The 23,128-nt window shown below is 35.8% G+C and overlaps 1 protein-coding gene and 1 non-coding gene across 2 annotated transcripts; one reads left to right on the top strand and one right to left on the bottom strand.

Moving 5' to 3' along the window:
* The first annotated feature begins 3,808 nt into the window (after nt 1-3,808).
* On the top strand, nt 3,809-8,730 carry LOC126709199 (uncharacterized). Its single transcript, XM_050409324.1, has 3 exons — nt 3,809-4,165; nt 4,481-4,637; nt 5,448-8,730. Exon 3 carries the CDS (start codon nt 5,496-5,498, stop codon nt 8,514-8,516), a length of 3,021 nt encoding a protein of 1,006 aa, XP_050265281.1. The 5' UTR covers nt 3,809-4,165; nt 4,481-4,637; nt 5,448-5,495; the 3' UTR covers nt 8,517-8,730.
* Nucleotides 8,731-21,814: 13,084 nt separating this feature from the next.
* TRNAT-UGU (transfer RNA threonine (anticodon UGU)) lies at nt 21,815-21,886 on the bottom strand. Its single transcript has one exon. It is a non-coding gene; the product is annotated as a tRNA-Thr (tRNA).
* Nucleotides 21,887-23,128: the final 1,242 nt, after the last annotated feature.

Raw genomic sequence — 23,128 nt, forward strand, 5'->3', positions numbered from 1 at the left:
TGAGGACTTGCCAAATCAATTAAAAAGACAACCCCGTTTTATAATTAAAGTAGAAGGTTATTTGATTTGGACCATTTGGTAAGTTCTTATTATGACAACTAGACAACATCATGGGAATTGTAAACTGATGTTCTCTCCTTGGATTGATTTGTTTTCATTAGTTTATTTTGTTTTTTAAACGATCATTTTTCGTGTTTTAAACGAAGAAGTTGAGTTCGAATCTTCTTTCGATCAATTATTGAATTAAAAAAAAAATTAATAATAATAACAATATAGAAATACAATTGTATCTAAACAGAAAAGTGATACTTAAAAAACTTTTCATAAATACAATTAAAGGAGTTTTAATTTTTTTGTCTTGGTAAAAAGAGTCTTTAGAATTAAATATTGTCTAAAAAGATAAGACCATTGCTATAGCCAATTTAATACAATATTCAAAGCACTGTCATGTTCAACTTCATAATAAAAAAATTGAAGTCCACATGTCAAAAGTCCAACTAAAATAAAAGCACAATTGAAGAAAAAAAATGTCTTGGTAACTGTATTCTTTACATGAAGCGGCCATTTTTAATTGAGTGTTCATCATGGTCTTCTTCAATTCTTTCGGCTATAATGTATGGCTTTCATGAAAAATATGCTTAAAAAGGAACTGCTAGTGCTAGGCAATGTTTAAACATTAGTATTTTTTTTTTTAAACAAATTTAAAATCAAAACCAATAAGCTGAAGATGGAAATAGATTTATATGGCTAAATAAATGAATTAGTTTAATAAGCTAGCCAACTAGATTATGTTTAATTTAAAATCTAAAAGGAACCTGATTATAGGCCTCATTATGAGTAATGAAGACTGTGCATCAGTGTGACCTTTGAACAAACACTTTCCAGGTGGTTCCCAGTGCACGCTTGGAGACTTGGTTGCCCTATTAGCAAAATATATAGAATTCAAAATTCTGATAAAATGTGGTCCGTCTGATCATAGTGTTGTTCTTGATGTTACATCTAACGTCAACATGGGTTTTTTCTTGTTTCTTTGAAGCCCGACATGTAATACAAATATTGGTTAATTTTGACATCATCATTTTCTTATTAGAGTCGAAATTAGTTGTCTATGTTTCTTAAAAGTGGACAAGTGTCAATTCCAAAAAAAAAAAAGTGGACAAGTGTCTATGGATTGGAGAGTTTTTTGATTGGACAAGCTTTGGATGGTGATAGGTGACACTTGAATTCCCCTATGGTCCACTTGAGTTGCAATTTGTTTTTGTATCATCATTTGCAATTAGCATAATTTTGCAAACTAACCTCATATTGAGCACTGTTTTATGCTTCTAGTAATGAGAGAATAAGCAAAAATTTGATAGTAATGTAAAGCTTCTTTGTCCTTTTTGAGCAGCTAGCAACACTAGTAAATTTAATATTTGTTTATGCTTCACAATGTTGTGTCTATAAATTGTGGGGGCAATGTAATAGTGGGTAGTTTGTTGGTTTTGTAGTTTTGTATTCAACTCAATTTCAAACTCAAATGTATCTCTCTCTCTCTCCCCTGGAGAGACAAGTGTCACAATCTAGGCCATTGATCTCAAGCAGAAATATGAATGTAAATTGATCAGGACCTTTATTTTTGTGTGTGGTCTCACATGGAAGCATGTGCTCACTAGTCGTACCAAAAGAGTGTTTTGGACTGATGTTGAAAGAGCCAAAATCCAAAATGATTTAAGTCAACCGGACAGTCCTTTTGTAGAAAGAGATGTTATCTCATTACTTCAATGATTTTTATGGAGGGCAAAAACTTATGTGTGAGATTCACTCATTCACACACAAGAGTCAAGACCAACGGCTTGTACTTTTATCAGTGATGCTTTTCTGATCACCTTGAAACTCGTATTTGCCTAGGCCTGCCATGAGAAAGTAGTTGTGCATAGAGGATATATCCAAGTCATTTTCCAAATAGTATATGATTATAAACTTTGATCAAATAGTAATAATACATTGGTTTTTTTTTTTTTTTTGGTTGTTGTATTTAGGAGATTAAGTGAAATGTCACATTGTTCATTGTCCCTTAATGAATTTTAGGAATATCATACTTAAGCTCTAGGAATAAACATTTGATGTTTGGATTTAAGTTGCACTTTATTGGTTCCTAAAAAAAAAAAAAAATTGTAAGACTTTATTGAGTGTATTTAATCCTCCAAGCAATGTATTATTTGTTATTCTAGGAAAAAGTTGTGGAAAATTTAAACAAGAAGCCTCTGAACCAATCTATCAATAATTGTCATCAAAACAGTAAGATTCTTTGTATCCTCATTTAAGTTCTAAGTCATGAGTGCCTAATTAAGCCAAGCACTTAGGGCTAAGCACATAACATTGAAGGATATGCTTTTGAACAATTTGCAGTATCTGATGATGGTAACTTTGATTCTATTAAATCCATACCTAGAACTGCCCTCATTATTGCATCAAGAATACTCTCATATGTAGTAGCCGTATGTGATATATAAATTTAAAAAGCATGTATCATGTGTCACTCTCATATTGCCCACTTTTCCATTAGCCTAGATGGCATTTTAATAACTCTTTGACATCATATATCACATATAATGTATATAATGTCAAATTTTAATAATTCTTCCAATCAAAGCCACTTTCCTATTAAATTTGACATTATTTAACATTAATTCCACCTATGCATATTAGTAAAACAAACTCATTTAAAATCATATAGTTTCTCGGGATTTGTATTAGTGAGACTCAACGGTGGTGTTTAGTACAATAACAAAACACACAACATCCATGATTTAAATGTTTTGATGAAAATGATGAGAAAATAAGAGAGATATTTCTCTGTCTATTTTTCTCTATTAGCTAATAATATTCTATCCCTTGCAATGAGCTCTTGGCCACTTTATATAGACAACCAAGAAGTCAAGATATGCAACTCTTTGGCAATGGGATGGATTGAGCCCACTATTGGGCATACTTTATTTAGGTTTGGTTTGGCTCAATATTTCTAATACAAACAATGGAAGAAGGTCGAAACAAAATAATAAATGCAATAAGATAAACGATAGAATTTATTAAAACCTAATAAAATGATTGAATCACTCATGAGCTTATGGTTTAGTATTAAACAGTGACTAATAATAGCCTAGTCTCCCTTACGAGGAAAACTAAGGCTTGTATCTAAGAACTTCGAAATGAATAGGCTGAATTCTCATCCCTTGTAATAATTATATTTGTTAACAAAAATTATTAAAGAAAATTACCATATAGTCATATTCCGATGCCAATGCGAACCACTTTCTTGGTAACGTCATATGTGTATTGGAGCAAAATTAATTTGGCTCTAGGAAGAGTAATTTAAGATTTTTTTTTTCATTATCTTTTTCAAAGCTTAGGAGGTTGTGTAATGTCATATGTGTATTGGAGCAAAATTAATTTTCACTTGGCTTTTTATATATATATATATATATATTGTTTTTATTAATGCCAATCACATTTTACCACATTGATAGTTATGAAAAAGATTATATATGAGTGTGTGTGGCCGCGCGAAGGTGTTTTGGTGGTTACTTATTACTTATTTATTTGAAAGTATTGTTGAAAAGAAGAGGGAAAATTTTGAGGATGTCCAAAAAAAATTACTAGCTTCATTTTCAAGTTGCAAAAATAAAGGCTTTTTAGTTTTTACTAAAAGAAAAGGACAACTGATCAAAAAAAAAAAGAAAAAAAAAAAAAAGAAGAAAAGGACAAGCTTTTCAAGTAAAACCACCCATAGATAGATACAACAGTGACTAAAAAATCAAAAGGGGTTTCAAAAATGTGAATCCAAATGCCGCAAACACAGTGGATTTTCTGCACTTTCACAGTTGTACAGTGCTATAAATGGCTGTGGACCCAACTGAGCCTAACCATACTGATACCATACCATACTTCCCCCAACAAAGAAGCACTGCACAACACAACAAAACAAAACACAAACACTCCTCACTTCCCTCCCCAACAGTGATCTCCTCTCGGCAATGTCCTTGAAATCCCTTCCTCCTCAGCCAGCAACAGAGTTGAAGACAAAGAAAGAGTTCATAGATCTCTTGAATGGAGGAGCAAGAAGCGATACTTCATAGACTAGACTAAGACTAGTTGTCTAGTGGCTAGTGAATAGTGAGCGGTGGTGAGCCAATTTTGCTATATATATCTTTTTTTTCAACCAAATATTTCGTTTTCTATCATTTTCTCAATATGGTCTCTCTAAAATCTATCTGAAATGGTAAAAACCTGATTTTTTTTTTTTTCATCCCTTTTCACATTAATGTCTCTCTCATTGTCAAAACTTTCTGTCTGATTGAAAAGTTACGACCTTTGGCTTAAAGTAGTACTCTAATATACTAATATCCCCCCCTTATGTGTGTGTGTGTGTGTGTTTTTTTTTTTTTTTTTTTTTTGTGGTAATTATGTGTTGTGATAAAGCTAGTTCCTGTCTTTGCAGGTTGGTTAAGTTCATTCTATTGATTGCAGAGAGCGTTCAGGGTTACTTGAAAAAAGAACTCTTTTGGGATTCTCATTCAATTTAAAGAGCTGGGTTATTTGATTTTTGAAGCCTAAGGATGGAATCTACTGAGACTCTGTTTGTGATTTGAAGCCTAGTAAGTATTTAGATCTGAATTATTATGGAAGTGTTATTCTTTTCTGTAATGGTGTTATCATATTCTGTTCAATCTAGAAGTGGGTCTTTTTGTTTAAAGCTATTTGTACATTTAAGAGTTCCATTAGATCTACAATGCCCTAAAGATCATGACTTAATGCCCTACTGATGCCCTTACAGTTTTTTTCTTCAATTCCAGGAAGTGAGTCTATTTTATTCACAGATGGATAGTTAGTTTAAATTAGGTATATAGATCATAGAAGCATGAATTTGTCAAAGTTATTTTCTTACCCTCATTTGTCCTCTTATACCTGTGGAGACTTGTCCATTGAGAAACTATTCATAGAGTTGACCATATTAGTACGTTCAGAGGCTGCCTACTTTCCCTCTTACTTGTTTAGTTGTTTATAGCATGTGGGATTTAAATTTTCATGTTTTTCCTTGCTGAGAGATGTACACTGTTTGGCACCATTGTTATTATCCGAGTAATTTCTAGGGTCTGAAAAGATTCCTTACTTTGAAGATAACCATATAAGTAAAAATTTGGCTGCCTACTTCTGCTCATACTTGTTTGTAGCATTGGTGTTTTAAGTTTTTTCACTTTTTCCATGTTGAGAGATATCAAAACGCTGTTTTCTTCCATTGTTGTTATGCAATTACTTGCTAGGATGTCAATGTCAGTTTAGAAGCCATTTAAAATAATAATCATGGAAAGAGTATTCCACTTTACTTGCATTTTTTAGTTCTTTCTACCATATTGGGAAGATCCCTGATTTACTAAATCCATACTTTTTATTTTATTTTATTTCAGAGAGGCTCCTCATAACTGGAGCGCATGCACAGGATTTGATATCTTTGGATGGCAGAAAAGTTTGTAAATATGGAACTTGGAGAAGATAGCTCCAGGTTTGGGTCTTTACCAGTCATGACTTCAAGGAATCTGTCATCATCATCTTCGGTATTCTTTTCGGCGAATCAGTCACCCTTCTTCTCTCCTAGATCACCAACATGTCATTTATCAGAATCCAAACAGTCCAACAGTCAGTGTGATGGCATTCGTTCAAGTATTGATCCTCCTAGTTGCAGTTCAGGAAATCCAGAACCTGAATCTCACGCATATGTTAGAAATGCCTTGTCAGACATGTCAGTGATCCAAGATGCCTGTAATTCGGGTAATTTCCAAAAGTTTGAACATATATCTTCCTTAACTGGCATCTCCAACAGCACTCCATCTAGTTACAACCATGACCATGATAATGGTTATTCAAGGCACAGAGAGAAGCAGAGAATGCATGAGAGAAGCTACCAAACCTCATATACTCCAGGTTCCATTTCACTTTCCTCTAACAGAATGAGGAGCTGTGATGTCTTCATAGGTTTGCATGGACGTAAACCTTCTCTACTGAGGTTTGCTAATTGGCTACGTGCAGAGCTGGAGGTCCAAGGGATGAGTTGCTTTGTATCTGACAGAGCTCGATGTAGGAACACTCGCAAACATGGAATTGTTGAGAGGGCCATGGATGTCTCTTCTTTTGGGGTGGTAATTCTGACAAGGAAATCTTTCAGGAATCCGTATACCATTGAGGAGCTGCGGTTTTTCTCAGGCAAAAAAATTTTGGTCCCAATATTCTTTGACTTGAGTCCAGGCGATTGCCTTGTCCGGGATATAATTGAGAAGAGAGGAGAGCTGTGGGAAAAACATGGGGGAGAGTTATGGGTTTTGTATGGAGGTTTGGAGAAAGAGTGGAAAGAAGCTGTTCATAGCGTTTCTCGGGTTGATGAATGGAAACTAGAAGCTCAGGATGGTAACTGGCGAGATTGCATTTTGAGGACAGTCACACTGCTAGCAACAAGATTAGGAAGGAGAAGTGTTGTAGAGCGATTGACTAAGTGGAGAGAAAAGGTAGAAAAAGAGGAGTTTCCTTTACCTCGAAATGAGAATTTTGTTGGTCGGAAAAAAGAACTTTCTGAGCTGGAATTTATACTTTTTGGTGATGTTACCGGAGACTCAGAAAGAGATTATTTTGAGCTTAAAGCTAGACCCAGGCGAAAGAATTTGACAATTGGGTGGAATAAGAGCAATTCATTGGAGGAAAGACGGAGGGAACGACAATTTGAGAGTGCCAGCAGAAAGGGAAAAGAACCAGTTGTGTGGAAGGAGTCAGAAAAAGAGATTGAGATGCAAGGTACTGGTTTTCCTCAAAGGCAACACCAACAGAGGTCAAAAGGTGGTGGAAGGTATGCAAGGAGAAAAAGATCAATGAAGATTTTGTATGGGAAGGGAATTGCTTGCATATCAGGGGACTCAGGAATTGGCAAGACAGAACTTCTTCTGGAATTTGCTTACAGATATCAACAGAGGTACAAAATGGTTTTATGGATAGGTGGAGAAAGCAGGTATATTAGACAGAATTATATGAACCTCTGGTCATTTTTAGAAGTTGATGTAGGGATTGAAAATTGCTTAGATAAAAACAGAATAAAAAGCTTTGAAGAGCAGGAAGAGGCAGCCATTTCTAGAGTCCGCAAAGAGCTTATGCGAAGCATACCATTTTTGGTGGTGATTGATAACTTAGAGAGTGAAAAGGATTGGTGGGATCACAAACTTGTGATGGATCTTCTTCCCCGTTTTGGCGGAGAGTCCCAAATATTAATATCCACGCGTCTTCCTCGCGTGATGAACTTGGAACCTTTGAAACTCTCATACTTATCTGGCATTGAGGCCATGAGTTTAATGCAGGGAAGTGTCACAGACTTTTCAATTGCAGAACTTGATGCCCTTAGGGCTATAGAGGAGAAAGTTGGAAGGTTAACTTTGGGGCTTGCAGTTACAGGTGCAATACTGTCTGAGCTACCTATAACTCCAAGTAGGCTGTTGGATACCACTAATAGAATGCCCTTGAAGGACTTGTCATGGAGTGGTAGGGAAGCTCAATTGTTGAGACGAAACACCTTCCTTCTTCAACTATTTGAGGTATGCTTCTCAATATTTGATCATGCTGATGGGCCAAGGAGCTTGGCAACCAGAATGGTACAGGCAAGTGGTTGGTTTGCACCGGCTGCAATTCCAGTTTCCCTATTAGCCCTAGCTGCTCACAAGATACCGGAAAAGCATCAAAGAACCCGTTTATGGAGAAAATTATTGCAGTCCTTAACTTGTGGTTGTACTTCATCATACAACAAGAGATCAGAAGCAGAGGCTTCTTCCATGTTGTTGAGGTTCAATATTGCAAGAAACAGTACAAAGCCAGGGTATGTCCATATTAATGAGCTCGTCAAGCTTTATGCCCGCAAAAGAGGAGTGAATGGAGCTGCACAAGCCGTGGTTCAAGCTGTAATCGGTCGTGGGTCAATATCTCAGCACTCTGAACATATCTGGGCTGCGTGTTTCTTGCTATTTGGATTTGGTCATGACCCTGTAGTTGTTGAGCTCAAAGTTTCAGAGTTGCTATACCTTGTCAAAGAAGTGGTTTTGCCTCTTGCTATCCGGACATTCATTACCTTCTCTCGGTGCAGTGCCGCTCTAGAACTTCTGCGGTTATGTACCAATGCTTTGGAAGCTGCAGACCAAGCATTTGTTATCCCAGTTGAGAAGTGGTTGGACAAATCCCTTTGTTGGAGGCCCATCCAGACTAATGCCCAGTTGAATCCTTACCTTTGGCAGGAACTGGCTCTATGCAGAGCCACTGTGCTAGAAACTAGGGCTAAACTAATGCTAAGAGGGGGACAATTTGATATAGGAGATGATCTAATTAGGAAGGCAGTTTTTATTAGAACTTCAATTTGTGGTGAAGATCATCCAGATACAATCTCTGCTCGTGAAACTCTGAGCAAACTCACCAGGCTTCTTGCAAATGTTCAAATTCATACTTCACCATAGATTCTATATTTCTTGTAAGCAAAAAATTTACTCTAGAATTATACAAAGGTCGCCAATAAAACTGCTGTATACTTTTAAGAGGAATTTTTTTATACCATTTTAACTCTCAATTAGATGCTCTTAAATTTCTAAAAAATTTCTCTTTTTGTTAAATAAATGTAAATTACATTTATTGGCCTAATCTTGACTGTCATTTTCAGACGCTTACTATATATGGACACTTTGGTTATGATCTTATAGCTGGTTGGGTATTAAATTTTACAACTGGCTCTAATGGTAGATGGAGACCAACTTGGTTGTTTAGCATGTGGCATATCCTGAGACCATCTATTTGATCTCTAATTGCAAAAGTTATCAGGTTGAAAACTGTGGTAGCTAAATGGTTCCATCTATCTAATATCAAAGCTTTCATTTTTGTTGCAACTTTTAATAGGCTATTATACACTTATACTGATGCTGAAATCTTGACCTTGTCATAACAGTGTAGTCTCTTCATTTTCTAATAGTCATTTTATTTAATGTAGTTATTATCAACAATGTAGTAAGTTCTTGTCTACACAAGCACTGTTAACTGGTGGTGTTCAATTAAATCATATATTTGATAAGAATTTCTAGCCATCAATAACACCCATGTTGGCTTCTGTACTTTATCTTTAGTAATTCATGTTTTAGTTTGCAATTGATTGTGTATGCTGATTTTCCTGTTCAAGTAAGATATGAAACTTCATTTCTGATTCCAGGAGTTTTGGGAAAAAAAGAAGATATATTTGTTCAATAACAGTTATTTTTTTGACAATGTGAAAGCAGTCACAACCTCAAGAAAATCGATACTAGTCAGTAGGACAAAGAATGGGGAAACTGTTGTTTTTCTAGGGAAAATTTCGTATGTGTTCTGCATGGTCCATATTTAATGGTGTAGAAATTTAACCACAGGAACCATTGCATTCATCCTTATTAGATTCCCTCAGATGGGAACGATCAATGAAATTACTTTCATGCAAGTTAATTTTTAAAGATTATAATATTCTGATAAAACGTTGGCTAGTGATTGACCCAGGTCCGTTTCGGAAATCATGAGTTTGCTGAAAGAGCCAAATTATAAAGATTGGCAACATTAACTAACCAGGTTCAGTTCTGGAAATCTTTCTACTCTTTTTTTTTTTTTTGGTGGTAAATCTTCAATTTTATTGATTTTTCTTTTGATACTTTCTTCTTTGCCATATATTGTACCTGAAGTGCCCAATGCAATGCAAGTGACATCTCTAGGTATGCTTGACTTTATTTGGAGACTTGCTCTATGCTTGCAAAGCGAGCTTATTTTGTAAACTTCCAACCGTCTTTTGGTAATATGGACTTAAATATAGTTTCATAAGGCCATCATATTTGTTAAATAGCTGGTTCATCCAACAGCCTTTTCCAATACTCACCTGATTTGGAAGTACTCAGTTTTGAGGGGTAGATTATTTTATTAGAGACTAGGAGCATGGTATGTCACTAGAAAATTGTAATAGTTATGGTAAGAGAGAAGCAATCTTTGCCAAGTAGTTCTTTCCACTTTTAGGTTAAATGATAGAAGATTGCAACCCTACCCCTTCCAAAGAGCTTCTATGGAGTGCCTGCCTCGTCCTTGCAAGTACTGCCCTGACAAGTACTGTAACTCTTGACCTCTCCACAGGGTACCACTTCCTATATCACCAAAACAATAGCTGGCTCACTAGGCTTTAGGTAGAATTTCCTTATGATGTGCCCCTTTGTTAAAGCTTATATTTCAGTCTTTTGAAAATGAGATTGTCTGTACAAGCTATACCTAGAAAAAAATTGAATTTTAAAAAAACTGTACATTTGAAATGGTACGGTCTGAAAATGTGTTACCAAACGGGCATGTCTATCTCTTTTTACATTGTTAACTTCTTGTGTAACTGGGACCTAATGTTTTTTGAGTTACATTCCCTGTGACCTATCCTGAGACTTTCAGATTCTTCTAGATGCTTGGGCAGTTCTACATAGATAATGTTTTACAATTAGTATCCTCTTTAGTTGCTAATAAGGGAATAAAAATTCCTTAAAGTGGCAAAAACTGAGGTGGTCTTCAATTTGGTATTTAAATAATTATGTAAATATAGGGGCTTGTTAAAGAATCAGTGGATAGTTCTTGTCTGAATCCTCTACGTCCCCAAAACTGATACTTCAGTTAATATTGTCCTTGTAATGCAATATAGCTTAAAGATGGTGATTGTTGGAGGCCTTTTTTCATTTTTTGTCTTTGTTTTTGGTTTTTGCCATTGCTATTCATCTAAACATGCAAGAAAGCATTCTCTGTAACCTACATGATTTTGTGATTGCTTGACATGTGGATATGGTTTGAGAAGTAAATTTTATAACTGAAGTTGGTTTGCAGTTTTAAAAGGAAATTATAATTGGTGATCTAAATTATTCTAATTAAAGATGTGCTGTTAGGCTACTGAAGAAGATATTGGAGAATTTTTACTCCTGTTTTGTTAATCTTAGTTTGGATTCACCTCGAAAAGTACTCAGTTGGAGCTCCATGCCCTCATACCCAAATATCTTGTTCAATTCAATATCTTCTCTACTATAGCCTGACCATTGATGTCAAGCTGAAATCACTATCGATCATGTGTAATACAAGCATGCATATAACTTACATTGATAATACTCATATTTGAGGTAATTAGCATATTAACATATGCTAGAGGTATGTATTGGTGCCTAAATTTGGTATCTACAATTTTGATTGCAGAACCATCATTTCTAGTGTTTTTGAATGATGGATTATGCCAAAAGCAGGATTGGCGTTGTTTCATTTTTGGGAATATTTATAAATCATGGTGGAGGCCCAGAGTCTTCGTGGGAAGGGGTAATGCCTTACCTCTGTATAGAGCACAACCAGCAGGTATTGTCGAGTGCAAGAAAGTTGATCTGAATTTTAAATCTTCAGGTTGTTCAAACAATATGACTCTTCTCAGTTTGTGCTAAAAAAAAAGTCTTGCATACATGAAGGTCTTTCTATTTTATTTACTGTTCTTATTTTTTAAGTTACGAACACACTCAACGGATCTTGAATCCATGACCTCACCCTCCATCCCATTATTGTGGGATTATTGTGGGAAGAGGAAATTTCAAGCTATATCTCATTGGCGTGCGAGCAAGCAGTCTTGCTTACACCTATTGCATCTGTATGGTATGTGAGACTTATTGATAATAGTAACAATAATATATGCAACCAAACAATATTGCTAACACTTATTGCATCTGCAAAATAGTTAGTCGTTTTTCTTAAATATGCAAAGTTCCACTTTTTTCAATGATATTCCTGCTATTGGCAAATTTATTTCATGTAGGAATGCTCTCTCTTTTTTCTTCTTTGTTTGTTTCTTTGGCAAGTGTAGGAGCGATCTCATTTACAGGTGATTTCTAAACATTGCATAATAGGGTACAATAGAAGGAAGGATTGAGATTGGATGCACTATCTAGGGTATTGCACTTGGTGCAATAACATTGGATGGTTGAGATTGAAAGTTGAAAAAATCAACTTTCAATCTCAACCAATGAATTAAAGAAAGTTAAAGTTAAAAAAGGTAAAAATTAATGTGAGATGAATTAGTGGTATTACACCCATCCAGTGATTGAAAGTTGAATTTTCCACTTTCAATCTCAACCAATGAATTAAAGAAAGTTAAAGTTAAAAAAGGTAAAAATTAATGTGAGATGAATTAGTGGTATTGCACCTGGTGCAATACCGGATTCAAATCCTAGAAGGATTCAAATCCTAGAAGGACAAGTATACAGTAGGGGGAATAAGTGTCAGAACTTCTGTTCCTCTTTTGCTCATTGGTAAAAAATTTCAGTCATAAAATTAAGCAGACACATCTGAAGGCCATTTTGGTTTATTGGAAATGTTGTTTGCTCCTGTCCCTAAAAATGTGGACATATACTTTTTGTCATTTTTTTACTTCCGACTTCTGGGTCCTCTTACTATCCTACCAATTCTTATATAAGAAGTGTTACGTTACGTTTATAACACTTTTACAACAAATTTTATGAGAGATGTTATGTCTATAATATTTTTACAACAAATCATATGTGGTTAGTTGTTATTGGTTCAAATTTGAACTTAACACTAAGATTATTTTTTTGCCCTAACAATAACAACCAGTAACAATTTATCACTTAAAATTTGTTATAAAAATGTTGTAAACATATTATTTCTCAAATTTTATATGATAAATTATTATTGATTCTAATTTAAACTCAATAATGAAATTGCTATTTTACCCACAATAACATCTATTAACGATCTGCTATTTATAATTTGTTGCAAAAATATTTTAAACATATCATTTCTCATTATTATATTCACGTGGACCAATTCATTTTCATTTTTCAACAACATGATTGCCTGCATTTAGCGAACTTTTTCATTCAATTTTTTACCTAAAAACCTGTAGGCATGATTATTATTGCAGTCTAAAAGCAAAACATAACTGTAATCAACCATTAAACACACAACAGACCTAAACGGCTTCACCAGCAACATTTATGCATAAACAAAACACTGTACTAGCCTTTAAAAACCAATGCCAGTTTTAAAAGAAGCTTTTGGACAGCCTCATCAGTTATCGTATCCTCTTCATTGGTACTGCAGTAATCTTCAATCACTGAACAATTGGTCAGTCTCGTGAAATCTGCAGAAAGTGTCATGTTGCACAGTTGCAGTACCCTGTTCAGGATAATTAGTGTAATAAACAGTTGTTAATGGAGTACAATAGTTTAGCAGTGTAGACTAGAGGTGGGTATAATTAGAATTTAAATGATAAAAAAAGAGTAATAAAGCCTAGAAGTGGGTAAATTTGAATTTGAGTGACACCCAAGACAAAAAAAAAAAAAAAAAAAAAGACAGTTTAGCTACCAAATAATATCGACATCACTGTACATAATTTTAAACTACAAAAATTTACAATTTAATTAATTTTTTTTTAAAAAAAGAGTTTCAATTTATGGTGTCCGCTTTTGATAATAACTCTTTATTATCGGACTAAAACACCAATTAGTTTTTGGTGTAGGCAGAGATTGAACCCTAGATTTCTTATACAATCATCAAAGAATTTATTAATTGAGTTAACTGAAACCCACAATTTAAACAATTTATTAATAAAAAGAAGATGTAATCTAATGATGGATTTATCAAAATTTACCTTCAATAAAAAGATATTGAGTAAGGTTAATCTAAAACTACAACATTTTTTTTTTTTTTTTTTTTTTTTGAGAATGTGCTTAAAACTTTATTGAAATTGATTCGCCAAATTGGCTAAATCCTGTTGAACAACAGATAGTAAAGGATTGGGGACTTCTTCTATCTAAACTACATAGTTAGAGACATTAATTGAATATCTAGCTAGACTATGTGCTAATCTATTTCCTCATCTTCTACAATGTGAGTATTGCAATATTGAATAAGAACTAGAAAACACAATGGCATCTTGAATTAGTGGCTCCATTGAAGCTATGGTATTTCCACCTGCCTTCAAGGATTTAGTTATTAATTTCGAATTGCCTTCAAGGACTGCTCCACTTATACCTATTTCCCGTCCAAACTCCAAAGCCCGAGCTGCTGCAATTGCATCGATTTCAGTTGGTTGATATGCTGGGGAGATGAGCTGAGCTAATGAGGCAATGACAGAGCCTTTGTGGTCTCGAATAACGACACCTATGCCGCTTCTGTTTTCATTCCTGAAAATCGCTCCATCGAAGTTTATTTTGAAGCAGCTCGCATCAGGTGGCTTTCATTTCTCCCTGGTCCTCGTCGTTCTTGGTGGCTTAGGTGGGAGCGCAGCAGTAAATTCTTGTAGCCTTTCTTTCGCCTGTGGTGCGATCTGGTCCGATGTGCAGCAAAGTTTATGGAGGCGAACCTGGTTTTGCTGGTACCATATTCCCCACGTTGTCATTGCAAAAGCTCTGGCTTGCCTTGGTTATTGAGTATCCATGATAGCAATGCCTTGAAGTTTGTGGGGTATATAACTTGACGAAAGTTCCACTCCGATTCTGACCATACCGAGTCAAGTTCACTGCATGACCATAATGCATGTAACGGGTTTTCCTCCTCCCTCAAGCATCGTTCGCACAATGAGCTGTCAGTGATGTGTCGCCGCCTCAAATTTGCTTTCGTAGGGAGGGAATCACGACAAGCTCGCCACATGAAGTTTCTGATCTTGTTTGGAACTTGCAAAGCCCAGATGCTGAACCAGAAATTTCTGTCTTCATCCTATGATGCTTCAGCCACTTCCTCATCAGCCTCACTCTTCAAGAATTGATATCCGGATTTGTAGGAGTATTGCCCATTTTGGGTCCATGGCCAAAACAGCTTGTCTTTTGTTGGGTGTTTTGACATTGGAATTTTCTTAATGAGAGCAGCTTCCTCGGGAAAAAATAGACCGTCAACTACATTTTCATTCCATGTCCTCGTGGTTTCATTAATCAGTACCTCAACCTTGGCTTCCTCCCACCCCTCCAAAATAGGTGCTAACACGTGTAAGGTGCTTGATTGGCAGATGTTGCCAAATCTGCACTCTCTGCCCGTTATCTATTCTCCAACAAGCTCCACGTTTGATAATATCATGACCATAGAGCATGCTTTTCCAACCGTATGATCCATCGCTTGAATCAGCAGCCTCCATGATTGTACAATTTGGGAAGAAGCGTGGTTTGAATACCTTATAAAGTAGTGAACTTTCATCTTGTAGCAAGCGCCAGGCTTGCTTGGCCAAGAGAGAGTCATTGTGCAATGCTAAGTCATGGAAGCCCATACCACCCTCACTTTTTGCTTTTGTCATCTCACTCCATTTTAGCCAATGAATCTTCCGCTTTTCCCCTCATTGTCCCCACCAAAACTTCCTTACCATCACTTCAATCTCATTACACAACCCCACAAGTAATTTAAAGCACCCCATTGTATATGATGGAATGGCTTGGATAATGGCCTTAATGAGCACTTCTCTACTAGCTTGGGAGAGGAGTTTTCCTTCCCACCTTTGTAATTTTCTCTATACTCTCTTCTTTAGATAATTGAAACTTGCTTTTTTTCCTATTCCTGTCAGAGATGGTAGCCCCAAATATTTTTCATAGTGATGGATTTCACAAACCCCCAAAATCCCTTTAATGATCTGTTTGTTTGCTTCAGTAACTAATTTGCTGAAGAATAAAGTTGTCTTTCCCCTGTTTATTTTTTGGCCTAAAACTTCTTCATATAAGGATAGAAGGTCCATCACTTTGTTGCATTCAGTGGAATTGGCCCTACAAAAAAGAAGGCTATCATCTGCAAAAAAAAAAAAAAAAAAAAGGTTAGTTTGGGTCCTCTTTTGCACAATTTGAAACCATTGATGTCACCATTGCTTGCCGCCTTTTGTGTGGGTCTTTTTTGGACAGTGCCCAGGCTCAAGTAGAAACAAGGGCCCTGAGCCTTTTACTTGTTGTTTTAAGGGACTGAACTTGGTTCACCGTAGCTAAATGGGCTGATTACGAACCAGATGGTGCACAGAACACGAATCCTACAACATATACATGCTAGCAAACAAGAAAAATATGCATTGAATAGCAAGAAGCAGTAAAAGGGCAATGTGGTAAAGAAAGACACAAAATAAAATGTTAGGGGTCCTTAAGACAATGTGAAATATTCCATTACTTTCTTAATTGTGTAATACATTATGCTCAATAGGACATGTTACAAGGTCCAAATAAGTTTAAAAATCACAGACTTAGATGGCTCTTCAAGCCTCTAAGACTTGCAAAGTTTGAATCCGAGTATGTTCTCTAGTGGCTGTTTGAGGATATCGGACGATATTTCCCTCTATTTTCTTTCCTTTTTTGAATTCTAATAGAGTTTTCTCAATGATTCTATTCTAATTCACTATTGCTGAATGCCCTTCACTATTTGCTGCTTCCCCTTTTTATAGTGTCATCCTAGGGTTCCCGAGGTACCACTGATTCCCCCAATTTGCTCCCCTGGGTACCAGAACCAATGTTGTGCTAACAACATTGGTGGCTGGTCCTTTCCTCATTTCTCATAATTTTCTTATTTTGGTGTTTCTTTCCCAAAAGTCTTTTGTTGACTTTTCATTCAGGGTTGTCCTTAGAGAGTTGACCTTTGGTCTTTCTTCCTTTAAGGCTTCTAAACCTTACCTTTTCAAGCTCAACTTTTGGCAGCCTTTCCCTTTATCATTTTTCCCAAGTGAGCTGATTCATTCTTGCCAAGTTGAAATTTTCCCAGCCACTTCCCTTCGTGGTTCTTCTTTCTAGGTTCCCCGAGGTACCAGCCCCTTATTTATGAATTGTTGGTTCCCAAGCCTTCTGATTCATTTTTGCATCATTAGGTGGTTGATAAAGACATATCTATTCTTGTTCCTTGTGTTTCTTGGCACCCTATTTGAACTGTCTTAATCCAACCCTAGCTTTGCTGCACGTCCAAAGGATCCCGAGCTCCTAGCAGTCCCCAAGTATCCCGGCCCAGTTCTTACCACTGGGCTCCATAGTGATTTTCTGACCTTGGTGGGCTGGACTTTTCTCCTTCCCTTCATTTCATGAGTTCTAAGGCTTACCCATTTGTGGGCTTCAGTTTCTCCTTAAAACCTTTAATGGATTTGAGTCTACCATCTTTTTCTTTATTGTAGACTCCAGTATTTTATTTTTATGGAGTTCAATTCTCTGTGCCATTTTGGGCCTTGATGCAACATTGTGACTTTTTTAGACCTCATCATCTTTTTAATAAGGCCATGTATGCCCTCAGTGCATAGGAGGAAAAGAAAATGAAAGAGAGGATCTCCTTGTATAAGGCCTCTTAAGGGGTGGATCAATCCCTTTGGTTCTCCGTTCACTAGTATTTAGTAAGTGACAATTTTCACACACACCATAATGAGTCCAATCCACTGTTCACAAAACCCTATTTTTTTCATCAAATTTTCCAAGAACACCCATTCAACCTTATCATAGGTTTTGCTCATGTCAAGTTTCAAAGCCATAAAGCCATAAAGCCATTTGAGCCAGAATTATAGTTCTTCATGCAGTGAAAGTTTTAAAGGCAATAAGAATATTATCCGTAATGAGTCGACCTTTAGCAAAAACTTATTGGTGTTCAGTAATGATGGAATTGAGGAATTTTTTTAGCCTATCAGCAAGGACTTTAGAGAAAATTTTATAAAGAACATTGCATAAACTAATAGGGCGGTATTCTTACATTGAAATTGGGTTTTTCTTTTTTGGGATTAGAGTAATGAAGGTATAATTCACTAGGTGTGGGAGTGTACTTGAATTTAGCCAAGATAGCACCAAATGTGTGACATCGCCCTCAATCATAGGTCAGAAATGCTGAAAGAACAAGGGGGGCATTCCATCTGGTCCTGAAGCCTTTAATGGTGCCATTTGTTTCAAGGCTTGTGCTACTTCCCATTTCTCAAATTTGCACATCAATTCTTGGTTCATTTCATCTGAGATCACTTGAGGAATTTGATCTAGAACTCCTTGGTGTAGGATCAGGTTTGAGGTGGTGAAAAGTTCATGGTAAAATTTTGTAAGAACTTCAGCTATAGCATTCGGCTCCTCCTTCCAAACTCCTTGTTGGTCATTTATTCCTATGATCAAGTTTTTCTGAGACCTATGAGAGGCCCGTCTATGAAAGAACTTTGTATTTCTATCTCCATTTTTCAGTCAAAGAATACGGGAGTGTTGATTCCACATTCTAGTTTCATGATCCAGCAATTCATTGATCTCACTTTTCAATTCTTTGATGCGAATATTGCTACTAGTTCTCAATGCTACGACTTCCTCTTCAACTAGCATCCCTTTCTTCTTCTTTTTTTTTTTTTTTTTAATTCTCTTTTTACATTACCGAAGACATTATGATTCCACCATAGCAAATCTTTGCCACACTTTTCTATTTTCCCAAGGATTTCCCTATCTGAATCTAGTGATACACATGATCTCCAAGTTGCTTCAACCACCTCTCCACATCGACTATCTAACAACCACATCTCCTTAAACTGGAAAGGTTTGTTATTGGATGGAATTTCAATACCTGATGGATTAAACAGCAAATGGCAATGATCTGATGAGAGGCAAGGTAGGTGGTAAACTCGAGTGCCAGGAAATCTCAAGAACCATAGATTGGTAGCTAACCCACGGTCAAGTCTCTCCCAAATCGAATGTCCATCGGTATAATGCTTACTCCACGTGAATTTTGGCCCAACGAAACCCAAGTCCATGAAACCACATTCATCAAGAACATCACGGAAGGTTTGCATTTGGTTGTGTGCTCAAATTGCTCCTCCCACTTTCTCTTCTTATCTTGTGATTTCATTGAAATCCCCAGCACACAGCCAAGGAATGTGTGGTCTATTATTAAGGGTTTGAATTTTAGTCCATGCCTCATGCCTTCTAGTTGTAATTGGTTTGCCATAAAAACCTGTGAAGCGCCACTCCTAAGGGGTATTCTTCTCAACAAGTACATTAATGCAATACTTTGACGAGTCTTCCACTATGATTTGAATATCTTCCTTCCACAACAAAACCAAACCACCTCCTCTATTGTCGTTGGGAAGTGGGAACTAACCATTTATTAACAAAATCAAAATTAGGTAACACTTGATCTAGCCTAGCATCATCTGTCTATGTCTTGGCTAAAAACATAAAAGGAGGATCTTTTGCCTGGATGTAATCTCCAAGCTCCCTTACTATACGTGGGTTCCCAAGCCCACAACAGTTTTAGACTAAGAGACTCATTGCGATGGGCGGTGCTGAGTATCAGCCTCTACCAAAGCAGTAGAATTAATCTCAATAGAAACCACACATTTTTTGCTTGGTAAACCATTGAGATAAGAGTGCCCCTCATGAACTCTTTTAGTTGATAACCCCAATTCTACTATGCTTTTAGTTCTGTCATTGCTTCTGGATACTCTGGTATTGTTCAGACGCTTCCATGTTCCTTGTTGTTGTGAGCATTGTGTGTTTTGTTTTCCTGATGTGTCTACACGTGGGGTTGCATGAGCTTCAGACCCTTGGCCTTGGCAAACCCTAGCAATTTCCTTTGTTTCCCCATTAATTATGTGCTCTAATTGCCCCTTAATTGCGTGATCTAATTGCACATTAAATGAAAACTTTGCATTCTACGAGTCATTTATTGTGGTTGACATGACTCTTAATTTAGATATACCCTCATTAACTTCAGCTAGCTTAGAAAGGAAAGAATCTGTAGGCAACAGTTCAAATGGAGTAAGCCTCAGATTGGAAATCTTTTGAGGAGGAGTTAAGTCTGTATTAACTGCTGATGGGTTGTTAGGCCGCGCCTCATTTATTGGCAAATCAAAATTCTTTAAGGCACAATCCAACTCCTCAATTTGATGCACAAATAGGTCAGTTTGATTTTGTTGCTACGTAAAAACTGGGGGCAAGTTATTGGTGTCAATTGTAATCGAACCGAATACCTGATTCATTGAATTATCCACGTGATGTTGTTCCCCATCTTGCATTGCCACTAGTGGTGTAGAAGTCATCGCAGAAACCACCTGAGCTCGCCTTACTATAAACGAAGCCCGCTGAAAGGAATTGCCTCCTTCCGTCATCTTATTAAAAAATTCTGGAACAGAAACTACATTTGTTTGTGCTCGACTGGTAGGTGTTGCACGTAACCATGGTCCAAATTGTTGTTCTTCAACTTTAAGTGAGCCTTCTCTGTCAAGCCAAAGTTCGTAGTCCCTATCATCATGGTTAAAACAACCGCACTAGTAGCAAATATTTGGTAGTCATTTGTATTTAAACGAGACTCATTGTTCTTTGCCTTGTCCCATTGACACCATTCTTCCTTTATTTAGTGGGCGAGTGATATCTAGGCTGACTTTGACCCTTATAAAACTCCCTCCATCAACCTCTGTATCTAGTTTTCGAATGATTGTGCCAACGGTGCCACAAATTCCTTTTGCCACCTTTTGATTCATGAATCTAATTGGAATGTCATGAACCTACACCCAAAAGGATGTACGATTGAAATTCAGGTCCTTAACTAAAGTATCCTTGTCATAGTGTTGCAACACCATAAGATGTTTGTCAAAGCTCCAAGGTTTGTTTGAAAGAATGGAGTCCACTTCTAGTTTGTTGTCGAAAGTGAAGAGGACGGTGTGATTACCCATATTTTTAACTTTAAAACCATTTTTTGATCTCCACAATGGCTTAAAAGTCAAAGCAATAGCTTCCATGTTTAGAGCTCGTCTTGTGTAGAACTTACCAGCAATGATGAATTCTAGCATAGCCATATCCTCCTCAAGATCGAAGGTCGGCCTTTCTCTGTCAGAAATTGACAAACCATTATAATGGGTTGTGAGTTCATACATGTCTACACTGTTTCCCAAACCCCTAAAAGAAAAAACCACAAACCTTATGGATAAACTTGTTATCCTAAGGGACTAAGACACCTAAAGGTAGGGACCAAATATTCTATAGCTTAGGAGAAGTTCAAAGAGAAACTTTTTTTTTTATTTTTTGAAATTTATTAGTATTACAACATCAAATTTTGTGAAAAAATAAATAAAATAAAATTTAATGAGCAATGATTAGATTAGCATCATTTATTAACATGGTCTGAAAAATTATGTCATAAATATAAGATATTAATTAGAGAAAAAAAAAAAAAGGTGGGATCCACGTGCAAATGTCGGTTGGTCCCAATTAAAAAACGATGCATTTACTTTTTTTTTTTTTTTTTCAAACGATGCATTTACATTCTTGTATCTATAGTACCTTGTGATTTGTGAACCTCAACTAATTTTTTATAGGGGGGCGTGTTGGACACCAACTCTGATTCTCAGGACTGTGTCTTTTCTGACCCATAGAAACATGCCACGTCAATCAAAAAGAAACTGGTGGTGGGACCCGTTTTGTTAACGTAGCCGAAAGGCGTTTACTTTTCTTTATCTGATGGCTTGATTTGATGTGAGAGGTGTCGGTCGGTTGACAATTTACCAACTGTTGTGATGATTTCCCAAAATGTGGTCCCTCTCTGTATTAATAATTTCACCTTTACAGTGTTTAATCGTGTGATGTGACTGGGTAAATTGCACTATTTTTACAGTGGATGCACGTGTAAAACAGTAAATGTCCCAGACATGAAAATTACCGTGTGATGTGACTGGGTACTTGCACTATTTTTACAGTGGATGCACGTGTAAAACATTAAAAGTCCCTGACATGAAAATCGAAACAAACAAAAAAAAAGATCCTTACTCCACGTGTAAGATATTAACTGCCCCCACGCAGGATCGAACTACGGACCTTCAGTTTACAAGACTGACGCTCTACCACTGAGCCATAGGGGCTTGCTTGTCAGAACCGGGCTTGTCTTTTTATATAATAGAATTGAATTGTAAAGGCCATTTTGTCAAACTTTCTACTCTTTTTGTACCACCTAGATTTGTGGGTTTAAACTTTAAATTAACTTTTTTTTTTTTAAATAATTTGTTTAAAGACCGCTTATTTATTAAAAACTAAAAATTTAATACTGAAAATACTTTAACAAAATAATTTTTAAAGGTGTAAATAATGCTGTGGGATCTAAATTTACCTAAAAATCTGCGTTTTGCTAAGTTTGATAGTCCGTGAACAGTACCCATATGACCCACTAAAAAAACGCAAAACACACTGATGGAGCAAAATGCTCAATCCAAATTCATGATTACTTTAGTTATCTATGTACAATTTTATAATTTTTTTTTAATATAAATGTATATTTATTACTTTCAACAAATAAGTTTGTTTAAAAATATTAATAAAAATTTAATACAAACACAGGCTTGAAATTCCAAGCAATTAGACATGCCAAACGGGCAGGTTGGGTTGGGTTGGGTTAATCGGGTTGCAGATTGGGTTAGGTTGACTCAAATTTTCACATGATTTTTTTTTATTTTTTTTTTTTATTTTAAGAAAACAAGATGTATTTGCCATTTAAAAAGTCATGCAGCAAATTACTTCATGTAAAATACATTACTTTGAATTCACCACTCATATTAAGTATGAGCTTAGTTAAACAAATTAATACTTGTTCAATAATTTTAAATTATACAAATCCCAACATTACTAACCAAAACAAAATAGTACAAAAGATAAGTAAAACAGATGCACAAGTTTCATTTCTACACTATATCAACATCCCAAAACATAAAATAAAATTACAAATGCCTTATTGGATAACTAATTTGATAAAAAATAAAAACATATAAGAAATTTACAATCTTGAAAACTAATTTTATAATCTATTATCAATTGTGGTTAGCACTCTATTTCAATTTGAGAATATACATTAAAGTTTTTGATTGCTTACTTATTTATACATGGTCTCTTTTATGAATATTGTCATTGTTAAGCAACACACACTCTAGGAAATATATAATTTATTTTGAAAAGTTGTTTATTTAGGACATGAATTGTTAAAAAAATAGGCCTAAACATTCATAATTTATGCTAATCTCATTGATATACTTTGGTTTCACTCTTTTCACACTTATAATTGTTTCTCATATACATCTATAATTTTAAATATTTGTTTTTAACTCTATTGTAAC

The sequence above is a fragment of the Quercus robur genome, chromosome 12 (genome assembly GCF_932294415.1).
Source record: "Quercus robur chromosome 12, dhQueRobu3.1, whole genome shotgun sequence".
Taxonomy (NCBI): Eukaryota; Viridiplantae; Streptophyta; class Magnoliopsida; order Fagales; family Fagaceae; genus Quercus; species Quercus robur.

Excerpts from the sequence above, each read along its gene's own strand:
- LOC126709199 (XM_050409324.1), top strand. The coding sequence starts at position 5,496 with ATGGCAGAAAAGTTTGTAAATATGGAACTTGGAGAAGATAGCTCCAGG.